The sequence below is a fragment of the Strix uralensis genome, chromosome 5 (genome assembly GCF_047716275.1).
Source record: "Strix uralensis isolate ZFMK-TIS-50842 chromosome 5, bStrUra1, whole genome shotgun sequence".
Lineage (NCBI taxonomy): Eukaryota > Metazoa > Chordata > Aves > Strigiformes > Strigidae > Strix > Strix uralensis.
In genome coordinates this window covers 81191304-81213646 of record NC_133976.1, presented here as the reverse complement: position 1 = coordinate 81213646, position 22343 = coordinate 81191304, and the positions used below count along the sequence as shown (strand labels likewise).

General features: G+C 38.5%; 1 protein-coding gene and 1 long non-coding RNA gene across 2 annotated transcripts in view; one reads left to right on the top strand and one right to left on the bottom strand.

Annotated features, from left to right (window-relative positions):
* The window catches only part of CRACR2A (calcium release activated channel regulator 2A), a 67066-nt gene extending 55483 nt beyond the window's left edge, over positions 1-11583 (top strand). Inside the window, exons 14-18 of the mRNA XM_074871946.1 lie at positions 355-436; positions 2075-2189; positions 3850-3951; positions 8931-9007; positions 9887-11583. Coding sequence (XP_074728047.1) covers positions 355-436; positions 2075-2189; positions 3850-3951; positions 8931-9007; positions 9887-9977 — 467 coding nt within the window. The 3' untranslated portion in view covers positions 9978-11583. The remainder of the gene's footprint in view (positions 1-354; positions 437-2074; positions 2190-3849; positions 3952-8930; positions 9008-9886) is intronic.
* Positions 1-22343, bottom strand: part of LOC141944780 (uncharacterized) — a 196901-nt gene that overhangs the window by 18369 nt on the left and 156189 nt on the right. The window lies entirely within an intron of this gene.

Genomic DNA, 22343 nt, shown 5'->3' with positions numbered 1-22343 from the left:
TAAATGATGAAATTTCAGACAGCTGAAGTTAGACAGCATGAATTCCAGGCTAAATGGCTGAGACTGCTGTGAACTGTCAAATGGACCCTTGACTCATATACTCTGATTTGGAAAGTTACTTATCTTACAGCTTTTACAAAATTCAAATACTCTGTTAACATTCAGTATTTTATTACTGAAGAACTTTTGGCAAATAAAAGCTCTTGTTCTCTGATAGTTAGAGACTATGGACATTATTTTTAATGTAGTATCTATCTTGTTATCTTTCTGGAATTGTTGCTATTTGCTGGATCAGGTTTTCAGAGATCAAACTGAGCATATAAAGAGACAACCTACCTTGTATTTCTGTTGTAGGTGTGGATTACAACGTGAAAACCATCACAGTAGATAATACCCAGGTAGCCCTGCAGCTCTGGGACACTGCTGGCCAGGAGCGGTGAGAAACCTTCTGTTGTGGTTTAACCCTGGTAGTCAGCTAAACACCACAGAGCTGCTTCCTCACTCCAGTGGGATGGGGGAGAGAATCAGAGGGTGAAAGTGAGAAAACTCATTGGTTGAAAAAAAGACAGTTTAGTAATTAAAAAAATAACAACAACAAACCCACCACCACCAAAAAAAACAATAAAGAGGGAAAGAAACAAAACCAAGAAAAACAAATCATGCAAAAAACCCCAGTTGCTTACCACCAAACAATTGATGCCCAGCCAGTCTCTGAGCAGCTGCAGCCTCAGCCAACCTCTCTACCCCCACCCTGCAGTTTTATTGCTGAGTACAACATCATATGGTATGGAACATCCATTTGGTCAGTTGGGGTCAGCTCTCCCAGCTGTGTTCCCCTCCCAACTTCTTATGCACCCCAGCCTACTCACTGGTGGGGGAACCTGAGAAGCAGAAGAGGCCTTGATGCTCTTTAAACACCGTTGAGCAGTAAATAAAATGGTGTGTTACCAACACTGTTTTCATCACAAATCCAAAACATAGCCTGGTACAAGCTACTATGATGAAATTTAATTCTATCCCACCCGAAACCAGTACCCCTTCTAAGGTTTTGCTTCCTTGAATCATCTGTTTGAAGATTGGTAAGCATGGACCTAATCCTGCTTCTTGGGAGAGGAGCAAATATAGTATTCCTAACAGAGCCAGTGAATTCACAGTTTAGATCCTTCCCTAGCAGCAATAATGTGTTGATTTGGTGCTAAGTATCCATTGAAAAACTGCCAATCTGTAAGAGAGACTTAAAGCTCTGAAAATTTCATACCACACAATTTCTTTAGGAGGAAGGCTGATTTTAAAATGTACCTAGAATTATTTCTATAGCAGAAAAGTTTAAAATAAAGGGGTTTTTTTCACCAAAACAATCCCATTGTAGTTGAATAACTCCAAGCTTTTGTAAGTTTTCAGTGATAATTTCGTTCCCCATCTGTTCACCCATTTGTATAGTTTTCTGTTATTAAAAGCAAGGATAATAATGATAATCCACGTTTTCTAGAGAAAGCTTGGCAAAAAAGCCCCAAACAGAAATCTAGCTAGCTTTAGGCAGAGAAGTTTGTCAGGGGGAAATTTCTACTCCAAGCTTAAAATGAAAGAGGATGGGAGAAAGTGAGATATGCCCCTGATTATCCAGACTAACCCAGAATCAATTAAAGGCAACAGAGGGAACTTTTCCAAACACTTTGTTTCAAAAAATATTTTTTTGCAAAGAATTTATTTGCTGTTGCAGTAATTTGTGGTAGTAGTGTCCTCTGTGAACCTTCTGCTGAATGTGAAAAGGGGTCTGATGATTTGGGAAGAATGGGATTGCTTGCTACAATTTGTAATAAGCCTCACCTTTCAAACAGGATCTGCAGTGAAGATCAGTATTATAGCTTCTCTGTTGTCTAGTTTATGGAATTTTGGAATACATTTGTAAACCAAATTAACAGGGCTTTAACACTTACTAAGACTAGAAGATTAGAAGAAACTGTATGGCAACATCTTCCTTTTTGGTGTGGGGGAGGATTACTATAAAATTTTACTTATATTGTCAGATTGCTACTTCTGTTGAAGAGAGCTATAAACAGGTTCTTACTTGTAGGTACCGAAGTATTACCAAGCAGTTTTTCAGAAAAGCTGATGGTGTCATTGTGATGTATGATATAACAGCAAAAGACACATTCACAGCTGTCAAGCAGTGGCTGATAAGCATCGAGGTAACATGACAAAACTTTAAATCCAAACTCTGGTGTCATTCTTCTCTACCTTCTTTTGAATAGGGAGTGTTAGCAGGGCAAAGCACAGAGAGCAGCATGTTTCTTGTGTTGTCACAACTACATTTTTGTTAGTGATTTTGGTCTATACAGTTGCCAGTAAAGCTGTTTATGAAAATAATCACAGTTCCGGAGATTTAAGGACTTAAAATGAGAGGTGGGGAAAGCCCAGCATGGAGTCCTCTGATTTCCCATAAAGGTTATCTAGCTGGATCACCACTGGTAGGTGCTTTGGATCAGTGATGATGGTCTGATGATCACTGATCATCACTAGCAGTTTGACAACCAAGTGTGTAGCTCATGGGAAGTTGACTGTTCTGTGAACATAAGCTATAAACTTAAAAGTTACGGTATCTACATTAGTGCTATAAAACTGTCTTGTGGTAGACAGTTCAGTTTCCTGGGGATCATCCTTTCAACCACATGAAAACAAAATCATAGCCCATGCCACTGAGTGGCTTCAGTTAATTAAAAATTCTTTTTTTCTCTTGGTATACCACTGTAGCTCATAGACAACATGTAGTAAGTTCAAGCAGCTGAATTTTCATGTGGCCAAAAGAAAAAATAAAAATAAAACTGAGGCTGCTGCAATAAAGGACTGAATCGCTAGGGAGACCAAAGTGTGACATCCTGTTTGCTCACTATTGCAGAGTATTTGTACTGAAAAAGTAGAGAACAAATTGGTATTTAAAGATCATTTAGTCTGGTTTTATTGGGCATGGTGTTCTAGTATAATACACTGTTTCCCTAATGGCCAATAGGTGGCTTTGCGAGTTGAAATTAGAACTCATTCATTCAAATGGTTCCAAACAGGCATAGTTATTCCTTATCTGAGTAGCTCTACTGAAGTAATAGTAGCATGCATTTTGTAAGAGCAGGCCCTTATTAAATATATGAGCTTAACAAATCAGTGATTATTATAATTCAGTATATTAAAACTAGAGGACAATTCCAGTTTTTGATCCAGCACAATTGAATATTGTGGTCAAAATCTTTTTCCAAGCTGTAATAGTTCACTTATCTTTACTGACTAATTTTGTTTGCTACAAACTATTGCTAAGTTGAAGACATATGGCCAAGTCCATTTATTGCTAAAGCATTCAGCCCACTTTATGAATGTACTCACTGTGATAATTACAACAATTTTCAGAATGAATTTTGATTCGTGCCTATTCTATGGATTTTTTTGGACATATTCTGTGTATCTCTCCACTAATTTATGTAATTTATCTGGCATAATTGTACCCAGATGTTGTAATTATTTTCTTGTCCATGTAATTAGAAAAGCAGTGGCTATAAACTGCAATGTCAGAGCCTGTATAGCATGGTAGTTTTCTCTCTCCTGTTTTAGTATAGAGCCTGATGAGCTTCTGTACTGTTATTAAAAAGTGCCAAGTTAGTGCAATCTCTAGCATTCTGTCTTTTTCATGCCTTTTATCCAAGTTTAATTCCTGACATGTTTGTAAGTAGAGTGGCACATACCTGGCTCATATGTGATGTCTTAAATGGCTTGTTGCAGCGTGACATTTGTTAGTTTTTATCCTCTTGATCTGTGATTTTTTAAATACAATGCATCAGTTGATAATTATTCTTTGTTCTGCAGGAGACAACTGGGGAGAATGTACCTGTGCTTTTGTTGGGTAATAAAACGGATAATGAAAAGGAACGTGAGGTCCCTATGGGAATGGGAGAGCATCTTGCTAAGGTACTATACTTAGAGAGGAACCCCTTACAAAACTTGAAGGTGAAGGTTTTAAAATGGAGTCTCAATGTGTATAAATTCATAGAAACACAGCTTAATTAGACAAGTATTTTTAAGGATTAGGAACCCCATCATGCTTATCAATTCAGCTCTTAATGATGTAAATGCTGATAATTACACTAGTTATAAAACTGTCTAGCTGAAAAAAACAAAAAGTGGTGCAAAAAATATTTAAGAATTCACTTATTGTCTCTCCTCTCTCTCCCTCTCTTTTTCTCCCTTCTCTTTGTCTCTCTCTTTTTTCTCTTTTCTCTGTGGATGGATTCTTAACAGAGATAGTTTGTGGACCTTTTCTCCCTCCTACCTCTTGTAAAACCACAGAAGACCATCTGTTACTCCTATGTTAGGAGTAGAAAACATGTTTACTTCTAGTAGCTTTCCATCAAGGAGATAAAATAAGTAGAGCTAACAGTGCATCTACCAAAGCACTGGTGATCATGGGCCATAATTTAAGCACTAAGGGACTGCAAATAGCAGATACTTGGTTATATTGCTGTCTACCATGTTCATCAATTTTTCTTCTGAATTTCTCTATACAATGCATATAGTTTGAACACCAACGCCTCCAGAATATTAATTTATTTAGAAATAAGTCATCCCAATATTCCTGAGAAATTAACTGAGTTGGGAGGAATTTACCTAAATTAAGCATTGATTGCTGGATTTTACGCATGTACTTGTTTCTTCTTTGAAAATAGATTTACAGCTCTGCTTGCTGGTAACCAAAAGGATGTTTTCAAAATTTGAAATGCAGATGAATAGTTCTTGGTTTATAGGAAAGATTGCTGCTAGGCACCTGCCTGTAACTGAAAGAAGTAGGGCCAGATCTCTTTTTATCTTACTTTGATTATTCATACAGCCTTTTACAAGAATACCTCTGTGTTCAGGTTTGTGTCCATTACTCTGTTTTTATAGGGGAGCAGTATCAGCCTTGAACTTCATCCCTCAAAGGTTCTCCCTTTAGGAAATCTGCTTTTTCTTGTATGCATGGAAACACAGATAGTTTTAAGACCCTGGAGGCTGGGTGGGACTCCAGGGTGTAACATTGAATCCTTCTGTGAAAAAACAAATGACACATAAATGCTAAATGGACAGAGTAGGTGTCTTGCATGTCATTTAGCTCTCTTAAAAAATTGTACTATAGTAAAACAAAGATGAATCATTCTAATATATAGAACTCACAGCCCACCAGGCCATTAATTCTAACATGTGATGCAAGAAAATAAAATGTTTTGCATAAGTAAAACAAAAAAGGTTGTCAAATTAAAGATAGTTATAATCAAATGAATGGATCTGAATGACTCATTTGAATGTTTGAATAATTCTTGCTAAACAGCCATGTAATTCCTATGAAACCACATACCACTGTCTCTATTAGTGAATGCAATTGAGTTACTTATTTTGTGAATAATCCCATGAATTATTCACAAATGATCCAAAGCACATGGAACTAGATGCTGAGTTGATAAAAATATCTATAGCCATATTTGGTGAAAACAACCCTGAACCTGTTCTCATGCAAAGAACCAGATTAGCCTATTGACCCTGAAGTCCAACAGTTTTTATGGACTGTTTCAAGGTCTCACAGGATGGGATCATTTTTACCTACTTTTTTCTGTAGTCAGAGAGGAATGTGTACTTTCAGAGGGCATTGAAGCCCAGCTGTATTAACTCTTGCTTTGCTTCAGTCCCACATCTTACAAGTCAGTGTACTACAAATTGGTTCAGAAAACCAAGAGCTCCCATTGTAATGCATGGGTCACATAACTTCTTTGCAAGGCAGACAGCACAGTTCGTTATTAAAACGAAGAATGGCAGCCTGAAGGGACTCCTTTCAGTTCCTTGTCATTTGAGAAGACTGATAGTTGCACTGTGTGTGATACCCCGGGAAAGGGGGAATAGAGGATAGGGATTCTGGAAGGCAACATAGGGAACAACGAGGCTGTGATGAAGCTGACCTGTAGTTGGATGAATTAAAGAGTAAACATCATGATGGTAAGAAGACTTTTGCAGTCTTGACTTTGCAGGGAGAAACAGCAGACACAAATCAAAATGTTCACATGCAGTACAAGAATGACCTGAGGGAAAACATCTAAAACTGTCTTGATAGAGCTACCAGTAATATAAAGAGGAAAAGGAAAAGGGAAAGGAAAAGGGAAAGGAAAAGGGAAAGGAAAAGGGAAAGGAAAAGGGAAAGGAAAAGGGAAAGGAAAAGGGAAAGGAAAAGGGAAAGGAAAAGGGAAAGGAAAAGGGAAAGGAAAGGAAAGGAAAGGAAAGGAAAGGAAAGGAAAGGAAAGGAAAGGAAAGGAAAGGAAAGGAAAGGAAAGGAAAGGAAAGGAAAGGAAAGGAAAGGAAAGGAAAGGAAAGGAAAGGAAAGGAAAGGAAAGGAAAAAGAAAAGAGGGAAAAGTCTGTTTCACTTCTCTAGCAGAGGCTCGAGAAGGAAAATTCCGTGTAACAAATTTCTGTTTGTCTTAGCTTGATCCACTGATCAAGAGTTCATGTGAGCACAACAATACAGAGGGTATTCAGATCATATTGTGAGCATCCAGGATCAGCCAATGTTCTTTTTGAGTGGATTAATGTAACCACTGCCAATTATTTAAATAAAATGGCTTATGATGTAGGTGCTGCTGAGGCATTCAGGCAGCATTTTATTTTGGCCCTGCACAGACTTCCTGAATGATCTTAAATCAGTCAATAAATCCTTGTCTATCTCTGTTCCTCAACTGTAAAATCAAATAATAATGCCTTTGTCTGCCTTGACTTTGCAGACTATGTATGCTTCATGGGATGAGGACTGTTACTGTGTGTTTATCAACCTGTCAGTGCCATTGTTATACAAATACTGCTAATGAGTGAGCTATTCTTCTCAGAGTGACACTACTTTACAGGACAGAAATTGCCCAGCTCCCTCCGGTAATCATGCATTTTCCTCCCTGTTCTTTAGATGTCTGCTGATTTTTATGTAAGTTTTTAAAATGAAGTAATTGCCCGTGGTCTCTCAGGTTTGATAGGTAATTCCTGGATGGAGATGAATGGCATTTTCTGACTTATTAATTATGTGTCCTGCCTTCTTCTACTTTGTTCTCATTGTGTATGCTATCAATTAAAGTTTCCTGCCCGATTCAAAAGAATGACACTTAACATTTCCAGGCTGACTCCCCCTCCAGAGAAGGACCTGTTTGCCAGACTGACAGAAATAAGCAATTAATATCAGTTGAGTTTAAATTGTTATCTTTCACTAATAAGACTCTGCCCTACCCATGCAATTTGTTGAAAAATCCATTCAGATTCATGCCAGCATAAATGATGTCATCACTGAGAGTTCTCTAGTGAAATCCTGTTGTTTGTGGGGAAGATGTAGGAGTAGTATCACTCTCTGCCTAACTGATGTAAAGTAGCTAGATACTGATCACAGTAGGTTTTCTATTAGAGTTCTGATCAGCTAAGCAGAATAAAGGAGTGCAAATTTTATTTCAAACTTCTGTTTGTGTAGCTAGCAAGAAATTTGAGCCAGTCAAATTTTATCTTAAAACTTTTCTAAGGAAAGCAAGAGAATCATGGGGTTAGATCATTGTAAAGAACACTGTTTAAACAAAAAAATCAATAAAATATCCATCCAACACTTAACATTGCCTGATTTCTTCCCTTCTCTGCTCTTCTGTGCTAATCTGGCCGCCCAGAAATTACTACAAGTGGTTCAATCTTGATGTTCATTAGAACAAATCATGTAACCACTGACAACATATTCAAAACTGACATTTGATAACATTGGAGCAATTTTTAGATATACTAAAATGAACTACCATATTTATGAAACTTCTTTTCCCCACTTCTTGTGTTCAAAAATTCATGAAGATTATAAAAATTTCAAAAAACTGTGCAATTTTGGAAGCATGGTATATTAAAAAAACCCACACAAACCAAAACTGAAATACCTGGTCATTTTAATGGGAACTTTTCAAAACTGAATTGTAAGTGTCATATGAAGGGTGATTAAGTACAAATGCAGAAGCCACAGTTAATAGCAAACAAATGAAAATATGCAGACATGTGATTGTTATAGAAAGTTGGGTAAAAGGGCATGTAGTAATACTGTAGAGGCAGTGTAGGTGATCATCAATGTAATAACTTGTGAAAGTAGACAGATGTCTATTGTGGAGAGGATAATCTGTCATTTCCTCTTAAACTTCTGTTGCCATCACAGCTGCCCCGTCAGGTTTTTGTGAAGATGATCTCCTGCATTTGCATTTATTGTGATAAGGCTTCAGCTGAAGTGCTGAGAATGTCTCCAGAGCTTGATAATTCATCTGTTGTTCTTAATTGCAAAGCTCCCAGGGGCTACAAAATCAAAGGTGCAGGTTGACTGCAAAAGAAGGTGCAGAAAATTTACCAAGTACAAAAAATGAAACAGAATTCATTTGTTGTTATATTTTGCTGAGGTTTTTAACGGGTCATTTTCTGGAAAACGTTGGTCTCAAACTATTGAATACAAGAAACACTGCTGCTGAAGCTTTCCAAGATTAAAAAAAAAAAAAGTCACTGGAATTATTTTCACCTGCTTTGTCAAGCACTCAGTGATGTACTAATTACCTCATCATCACAAGGAAAGTTCACAAGATTTCCATACCTTACAAGGCACGTTTGCATTTGAGCCGTTGAGAGATCAAGCTCTTACAGCAAAAGCTCACTGTATAGAACAAATATCTGCTAAGAAATGCATATAGTTGTTTGGGAGGCACACTTAGACTTCTTTTCTTATGTTACTTTTTACTGTTAGCTCTAGAATTGTCTTAATTTTTCCTAAAATGATCTATTTGTTTCTTTATTTGCATATTCCAGTATATCTGTGTTGCTTTTTTAAAGCTGGAGTGAGATATTGTGCAAAATTAATTGAAACTGTCTTTCCATTTGATTCTAGGATTACAATTTAATTTTCTATGAATGCAGTGCATATTCTGGGTACAATACCAAACAGTCTGTGCTTCATTTGGCTAGGTAAGAAGAAAACGCAACCTATGAGTTCTATATGTGCCTGACTTCCTTATCACTGATGACAGAGTGAATTCTGTTTGTTAAATTAGTTTGATGGGAACTTAGAGTGATTAAGTACTTGTTCCTTTTGAACTGGTCTGTAGCCTGACCCTGTTGTTCCAGCTAGGCAGTTAGTTGTTCAGTTCTGTGTAAACTAACAAAGCTCTGTATAGACCCAGAAACACCTGAATTGTTGCTAGAAAAGCTGAAGGCCTGGGACATTGTGATAGTTCTTGCAGGAAATTCTTGGAGGTTTGGTTTGGAGAAATATGCTTGTAAATGGCTGCTGCTGTATCCTTGCAGCAGAACATTGTATGTGCAGCTTTCTTCCCTCATTGCAGCTCAAATTCTGCTGTCTGCCTGGGGGCTGGGAGAGAGGGAGAGGTGGATTTTTGAAGTTATATAAAGACTAGGGATAAAAATACAGGTAAACTTGTTCCTCTTATGTGAAGACATTGGTAATGAATTGGCAGATCTTTAATACTGTTGCTGAAGTTAGTGAAATTTTGTGAATGTGGCAGGTAATTGATAAATGTCTAGGTAGCCAGATGTGTTTTTGTTTTGCTCCAGCCTCAAAAATAGCAAATTGAAAGTCACTATTTTGGTTCTCTGTAATATACAATAAATGCTAACAATCAGCACCAATTACATTTTTCTAACTAAATGAACAAAAGCAGTTCTTTGATGGAGCAACCATAATTGTTTGTTTGTTAGTTCACAAAATTCTGTCATTTTCTGTTAATCTCTGCACAATTTTATAGGCTTGGGGGAAATGTTTTTTGGTTTGATCTCTTGTGGTTATTATTGATTTTTTTAATCAAAAGTATTGTTTCTTTCCCCCAGGATTTTAAAGGAACATGAAGATAAAGTGAAAGAGAAAACCATTGAACTTCAATCTGATACGAATAAAAAGTCTTGCTGTATCAGGCCATAAAATGCTGGGACATGTTTAGACAAATCGTACATTTATATGACACTACATGGCACCATCAGATTTGCTTTATCTTCCAAATATTTCTTCTGCTGTGTTCCGAGTGTAGGTGTAAGTGAAACTTAAATTCCTTGTATGCTCTAATCTTTGCTTTTACAAATACTGTCTTTAGTTAATTGACAATGTATTTGGGGCAGTAACAATCTTTTATTCTGTTTGACACCTAACACCACTGAATCCTGCTTTGTGATCAGGCTTGTAGAAGCTGCCACATTAATAATTAGAAATAATTTTATAGGAAGAAAACTACTTGGAATGTGAAGTAAATTCTTACTGGTGTGGATGACCTATCTTCTGAATACTTCTGTTTATTTCAGTGCTTTTTAGATCCTGATTTTGTGCTGACCTTTGTTACAGTTTCTTAAAAATTGAAATAGGAAGCTGGTTGGTTGTTTAAAAGCAACACACCAACAATTGCAAAGTATAAGGTGAACAAAGGATTGAAGAACTAGGAAGACTTTCATAAGTAGCATCAACTCATTTATACTACACATTGTTGCATAAAGGTCCTTGATAAGAAACCCTCCCACTTAGATGTGATGAACTACATATTTTTAGACAGGTCACTGAGATACCATACAGGCTTGCCTGAGCTGTTGCCAAATAAGATGGCATGTTTCCATGGTGAGATGGTGCTATGCAAATATCTAGCTTAGTTTCCAGAAACAGTAAAGTCATGGCAGTGCAGTGCTTTATTCTGGCTAGTTAGCCAGAGCCTATCAGAGCAAATCAGCCTGTGCTTTTCATATTTGACATGGCTGTATTGCTTTGTGTTGCAGAGCTTGCTCTGAACCTCTGTTTGGCTATGGTGTCCTATAGAAGTCCCAAAGCAATCTGTGTCCAACTTGACCATTCTGATCAATTCACTGTCATTAACGCTGGTCAAAAACACATACCTACGTAGGAAGCTCATTTCACTGGTGTAGTTGGTTGCAGTACAAAGGATATTATGGCCAACTGAACAGCTCTGTGTCTCCAGAAGTCTGACACAGAAGGTGTCATGCCAAATGTTGGAGGTGAAATTTTCAGAAATAGTAGATCTTCTTTTGAGAAAGATTTTTGAGAAACTTTTCAGCATTTAAGGAGTGAAAAATCTCACCAAAATCCAGTAAGATACTGCTTTCTTTAGCAATGTTAAGAAAAAATTTCTCCTCATCTACCTAAATATGTGACCGATTTTTCAAAAGCATCTGCCACACAGCATTTCACTTTGGTTTAACCAGGGCCTGATAGCACTGAGATACAGTGTTTGAGAAATCAAACCCATGGGGACATCTTTTAGAAAATCATGGCCTACCCTGGATCATAAGAAACCCAAATGTCATAATTACTTTTGGAAGCCTTCTGTAGAATATAAATGAAAATAACCAACTTGAGACTGGGTCACCCAGCCAGAACATGATCAACAATTATTCTTGTTGGTATTTGTCTTCACTGCATCCAGCTATTGTGGTAAGCATTCAAGAATGATTATTCATGATGATGGGCTTGTTGGGAAACTTGAACCCATGGCATAATTTATTTCATTAAAATATCAAGCAAAACTGTAGATTTTCTTATGTGGCTGTTACAGACATTGTTTTCAATCCTTTTTCTAAATCTTTAAAAGTTATTTTTCATTTAAATAATGAATCAATTTGAAACTAAAGATGAAAGTTAACCACTAGCTCAGTAACTCTATTTTGGGATAAAAACTTCATCAGTAATTAATTGTGCTCTTGGGATTTTGGTCTGATCAAAGGTATTTATGTAGTGCCAAGAACTGTACGATAGGGGTTTGCAAACTTTCCGCTACAGCAATTCTTATATCCATACCAACACTCAAATGCCCTTTCCTATGAGTTGGGATCCAAACGTGACTCCTTACCCTATCAAGTAGAATAACCAGGATTTTCTTTCTATCAGGACCAAGTAGCCCAGGATGAGCTGATGCTTAGGGGTGCATTAGAGTGTTTCATACCCCATCAATATCAGAACTGGCAATATTTCTTCCAAACTCTGTCAGCCTCAGGAAGACAGTTTGAAGGCTTAATTTCAGCTTTACAACTGCTAACTCTAGCCCCACAAAACTCCAAATTCAGATCCTTAATTTTTTGTTCCCTGAAGTTAATTTTGATTTTGGAAGAAAGTGACACATGATGTGGATATTCTTTATGTGACTTCTACAGGATAGTTTTTATTTGGACATCTTTTAGTGTGCACTGAGACCCTGCTAGCAGGATATACACAACTTGAGGGTAGGCAATGCATCTGAATCCTAGGATGAAGGTGATTTCCTTTTCTTCATCTACTAGAGCCAAATCTGGTGCAGTCTAAGACCCAGGAGGTGTCTCCCATCTCAGACTGATAGCTGTGGCTGCTGCTGTTCCTTTTTGCAAGTCCAGCCAAAACCCAAGCTGAGTACATATTGCAAGATGCAGATACACACACAACACTAACATCATCGGCCACGCAGACAACACAGAGAGCAGTGTCTTCACTGCTTGTCACCCACATGCACACAAACGGCATTCCCATAAATACAAACACAGATAGCCCAGTTCTTCTCTTCCTTTCCAACTGGTCAAGATTGAAAATTGCTGATGAAAACATACACATACACAATTCCTATGACTTGCAGTGCTCTCTATCCCCTTCTGCCCTCCCTCCTTCCCCAGGATCATGCAGAAATTTGGTAGAAATAAATTTGATAAAAAGACTGGATAGCCTGCAGTTATGGGGTGCAGGGCTCAGTCAGATTAAACTCTGACCAGCAGCTTGCTTGTATGCAACTGGCCCCTTTTATTCTACCTTCTCTTGATTTTTTTTTTCCCCATGCTTGTTCTTCTTCCATCCACCTTGACCCCTCCCTTTCTCTGCCCTTCATATCCCAAAGAAACAACTTGCCCCTGGTTGTCTTTTCCACATTAGTCCCAGTTTTGCTACATCTGTACCCACATACATTTTATATTTCTTCTACCATTACCTAGGTCACCTTGGTATTATTGATATAGTTACTTAGGTGCTGCTGGCGTTGCAAGTTTCCCCTCCCAAAGAAGTCATTACTATTCCCTTCCAGTTATCTGTGAAGTTAGTCATGACTTATCGTATAACTCCCCCTTAACCACCTGTGAAGTCCAGCCATTGCTCACATGTTGTATGTTAACTGTTATCAGCTTCTCACTTTGTTACATTCGGAGTTTCTCATGTCATGTCCAGAGTTTCTCATGGTCTGTTTGGTTAGCTAAACCTCAGGCCAGGTCCTAGTTGTCTGTCTGCCCACCTTAAGAAACAGCAATTATTTGTTGATTAATGCTCTCAGAAGATAGGTATGACTAACATACTACAAAGCTCTACTTTGGACAGATTCTACTGGCCAGGTGGTCATCAAACTGGTGCGGGAATTGTCAGCTTCCAGTGTTCCTTGATGCTAACTGATCCTTCGTGTTTCTGGGTTGCTGTGTTCTGACTCTCCACCGTGGTTTTATACCTCCTGTCAATATTATTTTCAGATGCATCAGAAAGTTAATACTGACTTAATAGCAATGAAGCTTTCTTTTTTTTTTTCCAGTTTTGCATTAGCTTTCCTTGCTCATAGACCCCCCTCCCCTCTTTCCAAAAGCTTTTTGGTAAAGATAAGCCAAGATCATGATGCAGCTGTGGGTCATGAAGTCTTCTCTAGTGGGTTACATAGAGATTTTTGGAGATGTGGATGATGTCTTTGTACTGAAAGAGAAATGAATCAAAAGGTAGTAGGCAGGGGAATGCTGAGCAGAAGTGTATTTCACCTATTCCTATTACACTCTGAGAACACAAAACCATCTTCATTTAGAAGTGACTAAAATGCTGATACAGGAATCTTTGAATACAAGTACCTGCAATGCTACAGAACATTTTAGCTACAGAATGTTTTGCTTCTTCTGCCAGACTCTTCCTAATAGTCTTTGGACAAAATTCATAGCGGGTATAAGTTCAATGACTGTAGTAGATTTTTTTTTAGGGATGTATATTACTTTGGAAAATTTCCCTTAGTAGAATGAAAAGTACCAACAATAGTGAATGAGAAATTCTGCTGAAAAATTCCTTCTTACACTCAGCAGGCTTTGTCCTTCTCTCAAGTTCACTGATGTAACTCCTTGACTTTCTTCTGATGCCACCCTGTATAGAGTAAATCAGCTCACAAGCAGTGCACGCCCATGTGAACTCTTTGAGAGGATGATCAGTTGGTAAGAGAAAGTGGGTGAAATTAATCTTCTTAGCCTGGTCAGGTACGCAGTACTGACAGATCTTTGGATATCACACACACTACGAAGCCTATTTGCATGGATGTAACACAATGGTCCGAGCCCTTTGAAATGGGCATATGTTACAGTCTGTAAGTAGCAGTGGTCTGCAGTCGTGACCTGTCTGAAGGAGATCATGAACTACTGTGTGACAGTCAACACTGGTTCCAGCCTGCCCAGATTCAAGCCAAGCAACAGTATTAAAAAACATTGCACGCTATAATCTCACTCAGAGAAGTGTACAGCACCTACCTATGGAACATATTTAAAGAGTAATCTGCAGCTGTTAAAGTGGGGACACTCCACACACAAGGAATGTGTGAGGAACAGACCACATTGAAGAAGGTTTGCTCCTGAAAGAATTGTAACCAGTGGGTCATTCCCCATGCTGGAGCAAGGACAACTAAAGAACAGGACAACTGGAATCCCTGTGCCCAGAACAACTGGAAGCATCAGGAACTGAGTGGCAGAAACCATAATATTTGGGATGGCAGAAAGCATAATGCACACCGCCTCAACTCCCTGTGCTGCCTGTTGGCTCACTGGATGAATTCTGACAGAGTGTACCTCAGAGTGAAAATAAAGGAAGCTGAGACTCAGGGGCAGAAGAGAGAAAAAAAATATATTGATGTTTGTCTAATTCTTTGCATACTTTTTCTTTCCCAAGTACCTGAATCAGCAATAAAGATTTAAGTTGGTTGGTAGTAAATTAACTCAGGTAAAATTCCCCAACTTCAGACTGGTTTTGTTTGTAACATCTGCATATTGGCAGAATTTTCTACTGTGTGAGACCATTATTGAATAAATCCACTTCATCATCTGCACAAGTGGAAGCTTGTTTTAGAAAGAGAAACATGTCCATAAAGCTCATCAGTAGCAACTTCCTGAATTCATCCACAGCTGCTGAAATAAGGGGTCTTTTTGATTATTGAATTGACAGGAATTGCAATAGCACTCACGTACACTCCTGAAAAAAACAGAAAGATGGGCACTTTGACCTGTTTACACCTCAAACAACTAAAGTTCTTTTAATATGAAACTGGTAAAAGACATCTGATTTTTGTATGATGAAAATAGATATCTCAAGGAAAAAAACAAATCTGTAGGTTAAGTTTACATGGCAGGAATAAAAGTTCATTCCTATAACTTTAATACTGAGTTAATATGGGAAAGTACATTCCAAGTAACCTGAAATATCGTATCTAGTGACACTGATTCCTTCCAAATGTACTGGAACTTAAAGGTCATCTGATTAGTCAGATAAGCATTGATTCTTTCCTTTCAAACACTGAGGAGGAAAGTGTTTCAAACAAGTTCAGCCATACTGGAAAACTGTGTTTAGCTTCTACAGTCATCCGTCTCTTTCTGGTGCCTTTTCTGCAACATGCTCCTCCTGAGCACAACAATCATTGCAAGTCTTTTCCCATTCCCAGAAGAACCCAGATTCAGAGGGGCTTTCTCACTGGAAATGACTAATTTTCATATGCTGAACAGGAAGGGAGTAGGGAAGCCAGTGGAACTGAGACATTCAAATAGAATATTATGTGGCTCTGAGTATTACTCAAGTACTCATATTTCTTGAGCTGCTGTTTGTGTGTATGCAGGTGATGAACAGTGAAGACATTGCTCTCTGTGTTGTCTGTGTGGCTGATGATGTTAGTGTTGTATGTGTATCTGCATTTTTGCAATATGTACTCAGATTGGGTTTTGGCTGGACTTGCAAAAAAGAACAACAGCAGCCACGACTATCATCCCTCTATGACATTTTGTGTTGTGCCCTGCATTTCCACATGTTATTTTGTGCCATCTGTATCACATGTGTTGTGAGATTCGTTTTCTTTTACTCTGAGCATGCATAATAGAGGTCTTTTCCAGGTCTTTTGCCACTGTGTCCAGCTTCATCTTTTTTTGCTGCCTTCTCAGTGACCACATTGCAAAGTGAACATTATCAGTCTGCCTATTTGCAGGATTCAGTACTCCTGCAGCACTAAACTTAAATCTTGCCTTTGCAGAGCAAATCAAGTATATGAATCAGGAATTTGAATACTGCTGTATCTGTATAGCTGTTATTAAAGCTCAGGTGCCATCTTTTCCAGGGGGAAGAGTACAGGGTGGGATTGTGACTCACTGTCCCTGCCAGTCATTACTCATCTGTTTTACCTTTTAAAAGTCATTAGAACTCTGCAATGAACCAGCTTTAAATTACTCCTTTGGCAGAACGTCAAGGAAAAAAAAAAAAAAAAGACAAGAGTTCTCTGGTGAGAGCTAGTGAGCTGAACTAGCCCAGCAAAATCTGACAAATACTGAAGCTAGTGGGAGGATACAGGTGGAAAAACACAGCTAAGATCACAGCTGTGAAAAAAGAAGTCTAGAGGGGAGAGCAGCCCATTTTCAGTACTAGCAAGGTGTTTAATTGCCTCATCTGTAACTTCATCTTTAAATACAGATAAATGGAACTGGATCTGAACTAATTTACCATGCTTCTCAGGTGGCTTTTAGGGGTGGTGGCTTTGGGGGTCAGTGCTGAGCCCAGTACTGCTGCAGCCAAACACCAGTTTGGATACCTCTGCTAGAGCTGAAAAGCCTCAAGACTACCACTGCACAGCTCAGAGATACAACACTGCTGTAAAGCTTAGTGGGGTGCCCCTGTGAGTGTGAGTGCACTGTTCTGTTTCTGCACAGCCATGCTCCCTGTTGCAGGTGCATATGACTGAACTACGTTGTACTGCACTACAAGACAGTTTTGATCAAGGTCCTTTGAATCCAGACTATTAAGGCTCATCAATTTCTGTAGCAACCCATTATTATATGGGTTTATATTATGAAGCTGTAATAAGGCTGTTCCTCATCCCTTTGAAATAAGCCATAAATCAGTAACGCAGCTTCTCAGTGACAGGACTTCTGTAAGTATTATTCTGACAGAGAAAATGATTTGCATTAAATGACATGTCTGTCAGCAGAGAAAGACAAATGAATTATGAGAGTGGAACTTTATACATGTATGCTGTAGACATTTTTATTTGTAACCATACTGTAAAGTCACTTTCTACATTGAAATGTATTGGTGTCATTAAAAGCCCCAGCAGAGGCTGTACAAGGAATTACTAAACTCAGATAGGATGTCTGAAGCTTTTACTTTTGTCATGTCCATGTCCCATGTAGGGTGTGCTGCACAGAAGTTGAGTGCTACTCACATCAAGGCAAGTGGAGAACATATGCACAGATGATTAAGTAGTGGAAAATTTGTTTAACATTTGTTCCTAATGGTCATGATTCTTAGGGTTGCGTAGAACAATATCTAAAGTATCTTTTTGTCATTGCTTGGCGATGGTGTAGCTGTGCAGATGTAGTATACTTAGACTTCTACAGGGTGCCATTGATCAAGAAAGTGGAGTCATACAAAATCAGCATTACAGACATCCATCAAATGGTTAAAAATTATCTGCTGGCAGGTCTCATAATGCTAAATAAGCAAAGCATGGTCTGTTGTGAAGGGGAATGTGTTTTATCAGATCTGCCGATAGCTTATAAAATCTCTATCCTTGGAAGTTTTCAGGACAGGTTTTACACAAAGTTCTTTCTGGAGCAGTAAGTTGGACTAGAAACCTCCAAGGTTTCCTTACAACCAACATTTCTATGGTACAGATGGAAAAAAACAGATAATCTTTTAGTCATGCAAACCATTCTGCATGTCTGCTTTGTATAAAGCCTAACAGTTAGTCTAAGACCCCTACAACACCTGCAACAGAGCATCCAAGGGTGCTATGAAAGCACTTTATGGTACTAGACATTCACAAGAAAGCAAATGTCAGTCCTATCTTCCAGAGGGCAAGAAGGAGGGCCCAGACAACTACAGGGTGGTAAGCCTTACTACAGTTCCTGGGAAAGCGATGGAGCAACTAATCCTGGAAACCATTTCCAGACATGTGAAGGACAAGACGGTGATCAGGAATATTCAGCATGGAATTACAAATGGGAAATTGTGCTTCTCCAAGCTGATGGTTTCTACAGTGAGATGGCTAGCTTGGCAGATGAGGGGTCATGGATGCTGTTTACCTCAACTTTAGTAAGGATTTTGACACTGTTGCCCATAACATCCTCACTGAGAAAATGACAAAGTGCAGGTTAGATAATTGGACAGGAAAGTGCTTTGAAAACTGGCTGAATGACTGGGCCCAGAGGGTCTAAAGAAGAGAAAGCTCAGGAGGAATCTTATCAGTGTGTGTAAATACCTGACGGAGGTGGGGAATGAAGAGGAGGGAGCCACTCTTCTCAGGAGTTCCCAGTGACGGAATGAGAGGCTGCAGGCACAAAATGAAACACATGAAATTCCATCTAAACACAAGAAATACTTTTTTTTACTGTGGAGGTGGTCAAACACTGTCCATCCTTGGAGATATGCAAAACCCAACTGTAAATGGTCCTGGGCAACCTGCACCAGCTTGTCTTGCTTCAGCAGTGGGGTTGGAAAAGATGTTTTCAAGAGATTGGTGGATCACAGTGCTACTTTCTGGCTCCTGAAATTCTGACTCTGTAATGTTCAAAGCCCCATAGGACTCCAGGCTGACTAGATTTATCCTCACTACCCCAGGCAATTACGTGAGTGTGGACTATAGTAAAAAGAACACATGACACACAGGCAAGTAAGAGATGAGGACAGCTTAGAAGAAAAGTTTGGCTTTGATTTATAAGTGGATTCTGGTTTTATGTATACCACTGAAGTACAAGCTAGAAACATCTTGAGATGAAGGAAAAGAAACAGCATATTGTGTCAGTACTGTGTCCATCATTTGCTGCTGTTACAGCTTCACAGAACACTTAGGTTGCTTGCCTGCCTACTCTCATCCCATAGGAAAGCAAGCAAAACAGCTATTTTTTTCTGAGATGCTCTGTCAGTGGTGATAACTGCAGTTTGGATAATCAGACAATTATGGAAGTAAATAGTTTTTGCTTTAATCAGGTCTCATTAGCTAATGATATTGATTTGTCATGCCAATAAATGTGAAAAATAAGCCATTATGATGATAAAGTGCTTCTGCTAACTGATCAGCATTGTAAGTTACTGTTAATATAATGAGTTATATATGCCTTTTTGGACTGCCATTTCATATTTCTGCATCAAAATGGTAGGGCATGTATGGTTTGTGAATAAATTCTGTTGTGACCTTAACACAGGGATCCATTTCTGGCTCTAGGGCTGTGTTGTACTGGAAATGCTGATGGTTCATTTGAGTAAATGAAAATGGCTAGACACAAAAGCACAGCACTGAACTGCAAAAGAGGATGTTCTGTTTTCCACATGAGGATTTAGGGGTCAGCTCAGGCTTGATTTTGTTGACTGCTGTGCTTCTAAAAGACCATGTTTGATGTTTCAGAGGAATGGCTTGGATTGTAGCCCAAACCTGTATGTTCTGTGAGGAAGTGACACTGATTTTGGGTTGTAGTTGTCATGTCAAAGCAAACATGGTTTCTTTCCGTTTCACAGTCACACCGTAGTTTTCTCCAAGCTTTCTCAAAAATGCTATCTTCATGTTGTCTGCATCATCACTTATCTCCAATGTTTGTTTCCACTGAAAAATGAGAAAAATATCAAACATTCTAAGAAAATGGAAAGGGAAGGGAGTCGGAAATTGTATCAGTACCTGCTGAGACTGGAAAGACAGGTAAAGAGAAGAGCAGAGATTGCAACAATTTTGAGATCATAAAAAACCTTTTCCTTTCCCTTCAGCAGTATCTGGATCCTGGAATATTTTTTTGTCTAAAGGACGGGTGCTCTGCTTTAGCAGTCATCTGCCTCTTTCTCAGTGCTGGCTGTGTATAGCATGTCTTCTTTACCCTTTTTGTGTCTATCCCCAGAAGCAGCAGCAATTTTCAAGGGAACAGTCTTGTTTCCTGTAGGCATACTACTGCCCTGGCTCACCTCAGTCAACATACTGTGCAGAAATACCAATATTCTGGGGAATCTCTAGCTGATGAATCACATCCTCTTTACTCTAGACCAATGTATGAAAAATGAATTTAAAGTAATGTGGGTTTTTTTATTTTACAATAAGGCTATTAGAAAACAAACATATTGTTATATCAGATCTTAAACATCAGGTTTGTTTCTTTAATTGCTCTTTAAAAAGGTTTGTAAGTGCTATAAATTCACACTTAATTTTTAGGAAGTTTAGATATGATCTAAATGATTTGTCTGCCTCCCACTTGCCTGTGTGCTTGGTGATTAACATCTGAGACGATCTCTGAGAAACGTTGAAAAGAAATGTTTCAAAAAAGAATAAAACCCTCCCACTTTTCCAGTTGGAACTAGTCTGTGAATGCTTAATGCCTTTTGAAAAAGAAATCACTTGGCTCTGTTGTATGTTCAAACTAGGCAAATGCATTCACTGGCATAAACTTACACCTCATATGCCAACCTGAAGATTACTCATAAAAATGTGTCCTCCATGCCACCAACACAACACGGTAAGAGACCCTGACGTTCTCTTTAATTAGTGACCCTTGGAGTTACATTCTTTGCAAAACCCTTGGATACATCTGTTAATCAGTGTGCAACAGCAGCAATATATGCATAGCCTCTGTTAGAAGGAAAAAAAGGGTGTGTGTGAGGATTACAGGCAGATAGGTGGTGTAATTCATATGAAAGGCTAGGATGCAATCAAGGGTGGTGTAGGGAAGAGAGGGACTACCATGAGGGGACTAAGGGAGGAACTAGTTGTATCTTCCAGTATCTAATGGGGAATTACAGTGGAAACAGAACCAGACTCTTCTCAAGGGCAAATAGTAAAGAACAAGAGCCAACAGTTTGAAGTTATAACAAGAGGAATTCCAGTTGAATATAAAATGCTTCCTTGTGAGATTAGCACAGCACTGGAACAGCTGCCCAGAGAGGCTGGGGAATCTCTGATCTTGGAAATGTTCAGAACTTCTCTGGACAAGGGCCTGAGCAACATGAGTTAGCTCTGAAGTTAGCCCTACTCTGAGCAGGTGGTTAGAATAAAGACTTCCAGAAGTCTTTTCCATTACAAATAACTCAAAGCTTCTATGAGGTTCTATGGCAAAATAACTCCAGCTACTCTGTTTTGCTGTCCCCTTTGCAATTCGGATACTTTCTTTTTTCCCCTTCACCCGTCCTCCCATATATAGTGGGAGTCATTGCCTGTAGCTAAAGTAATCTACTCTTACTCAGCTGAGAAAGGGGTTCTGAGCCCCTGACTCCACCTGAACAAGGGAGCTGACAAACTGGTAAGAGCTAAGTCACTCTGATGTCTGCCTGCTCCACCACCCTCCCCGCCCTTCTCTCCTGCTACTCCTGCCTGCAAAAGAAAAGCATGCTCACCAATGAAAGCAGCCTTCTAAAAGCTAACTTCCCATTTCTATAACACTCGTGGGGCTTTGTAATTTGAAAGTAGTTATAATACTGTGTTGTTTTGTCGATTATACCAGGGACATTGGGACACGGTTTTGTTAAGTAAATCTTTCTTTCTTAAGTGTTATTTACACTTTTTTGCAGTGTATTTTGATCACAGAAAACATATTACATCTACCAGTATGCACAGTACTTGAAGTTACTGATTATAAAACACAGACAGATTGTCCTCTATTACACTGAGTTCAATTCATATGAATTGGGCCACTTACAATGTTACTGACAAGACATTGAAATGATAGCACATACAAGTATTTTTTAAGTAAGTAGTATGTGTGAGATGTATTTTACAGGTAAAGGAGAGTGATGGTTAGATTATCTTCTTAAAGTGGTGATTTATCCTTTGTTATATACATGGTATACCATGTATCCTTTGTAAAATTACCTTCTAAGTGAAGGAAGTTTTTCTTGATTATTTACAATCAAATCTGTATGTGGTAAATTAATTTATAAGTTAATATTAAATTTAAGACAAGTCCTGTAAGAAATTACCTCTGAGAAGGTTCTTCAAGCTAGCTCTGTAGTAAAAGCATGCTGTCTCTGGTAATATTATTGTCTATATTCTGAACCATTTCAACCCCTATTAAAAGTCTAAGACAGTTTTAAAAAGTCTCTAAA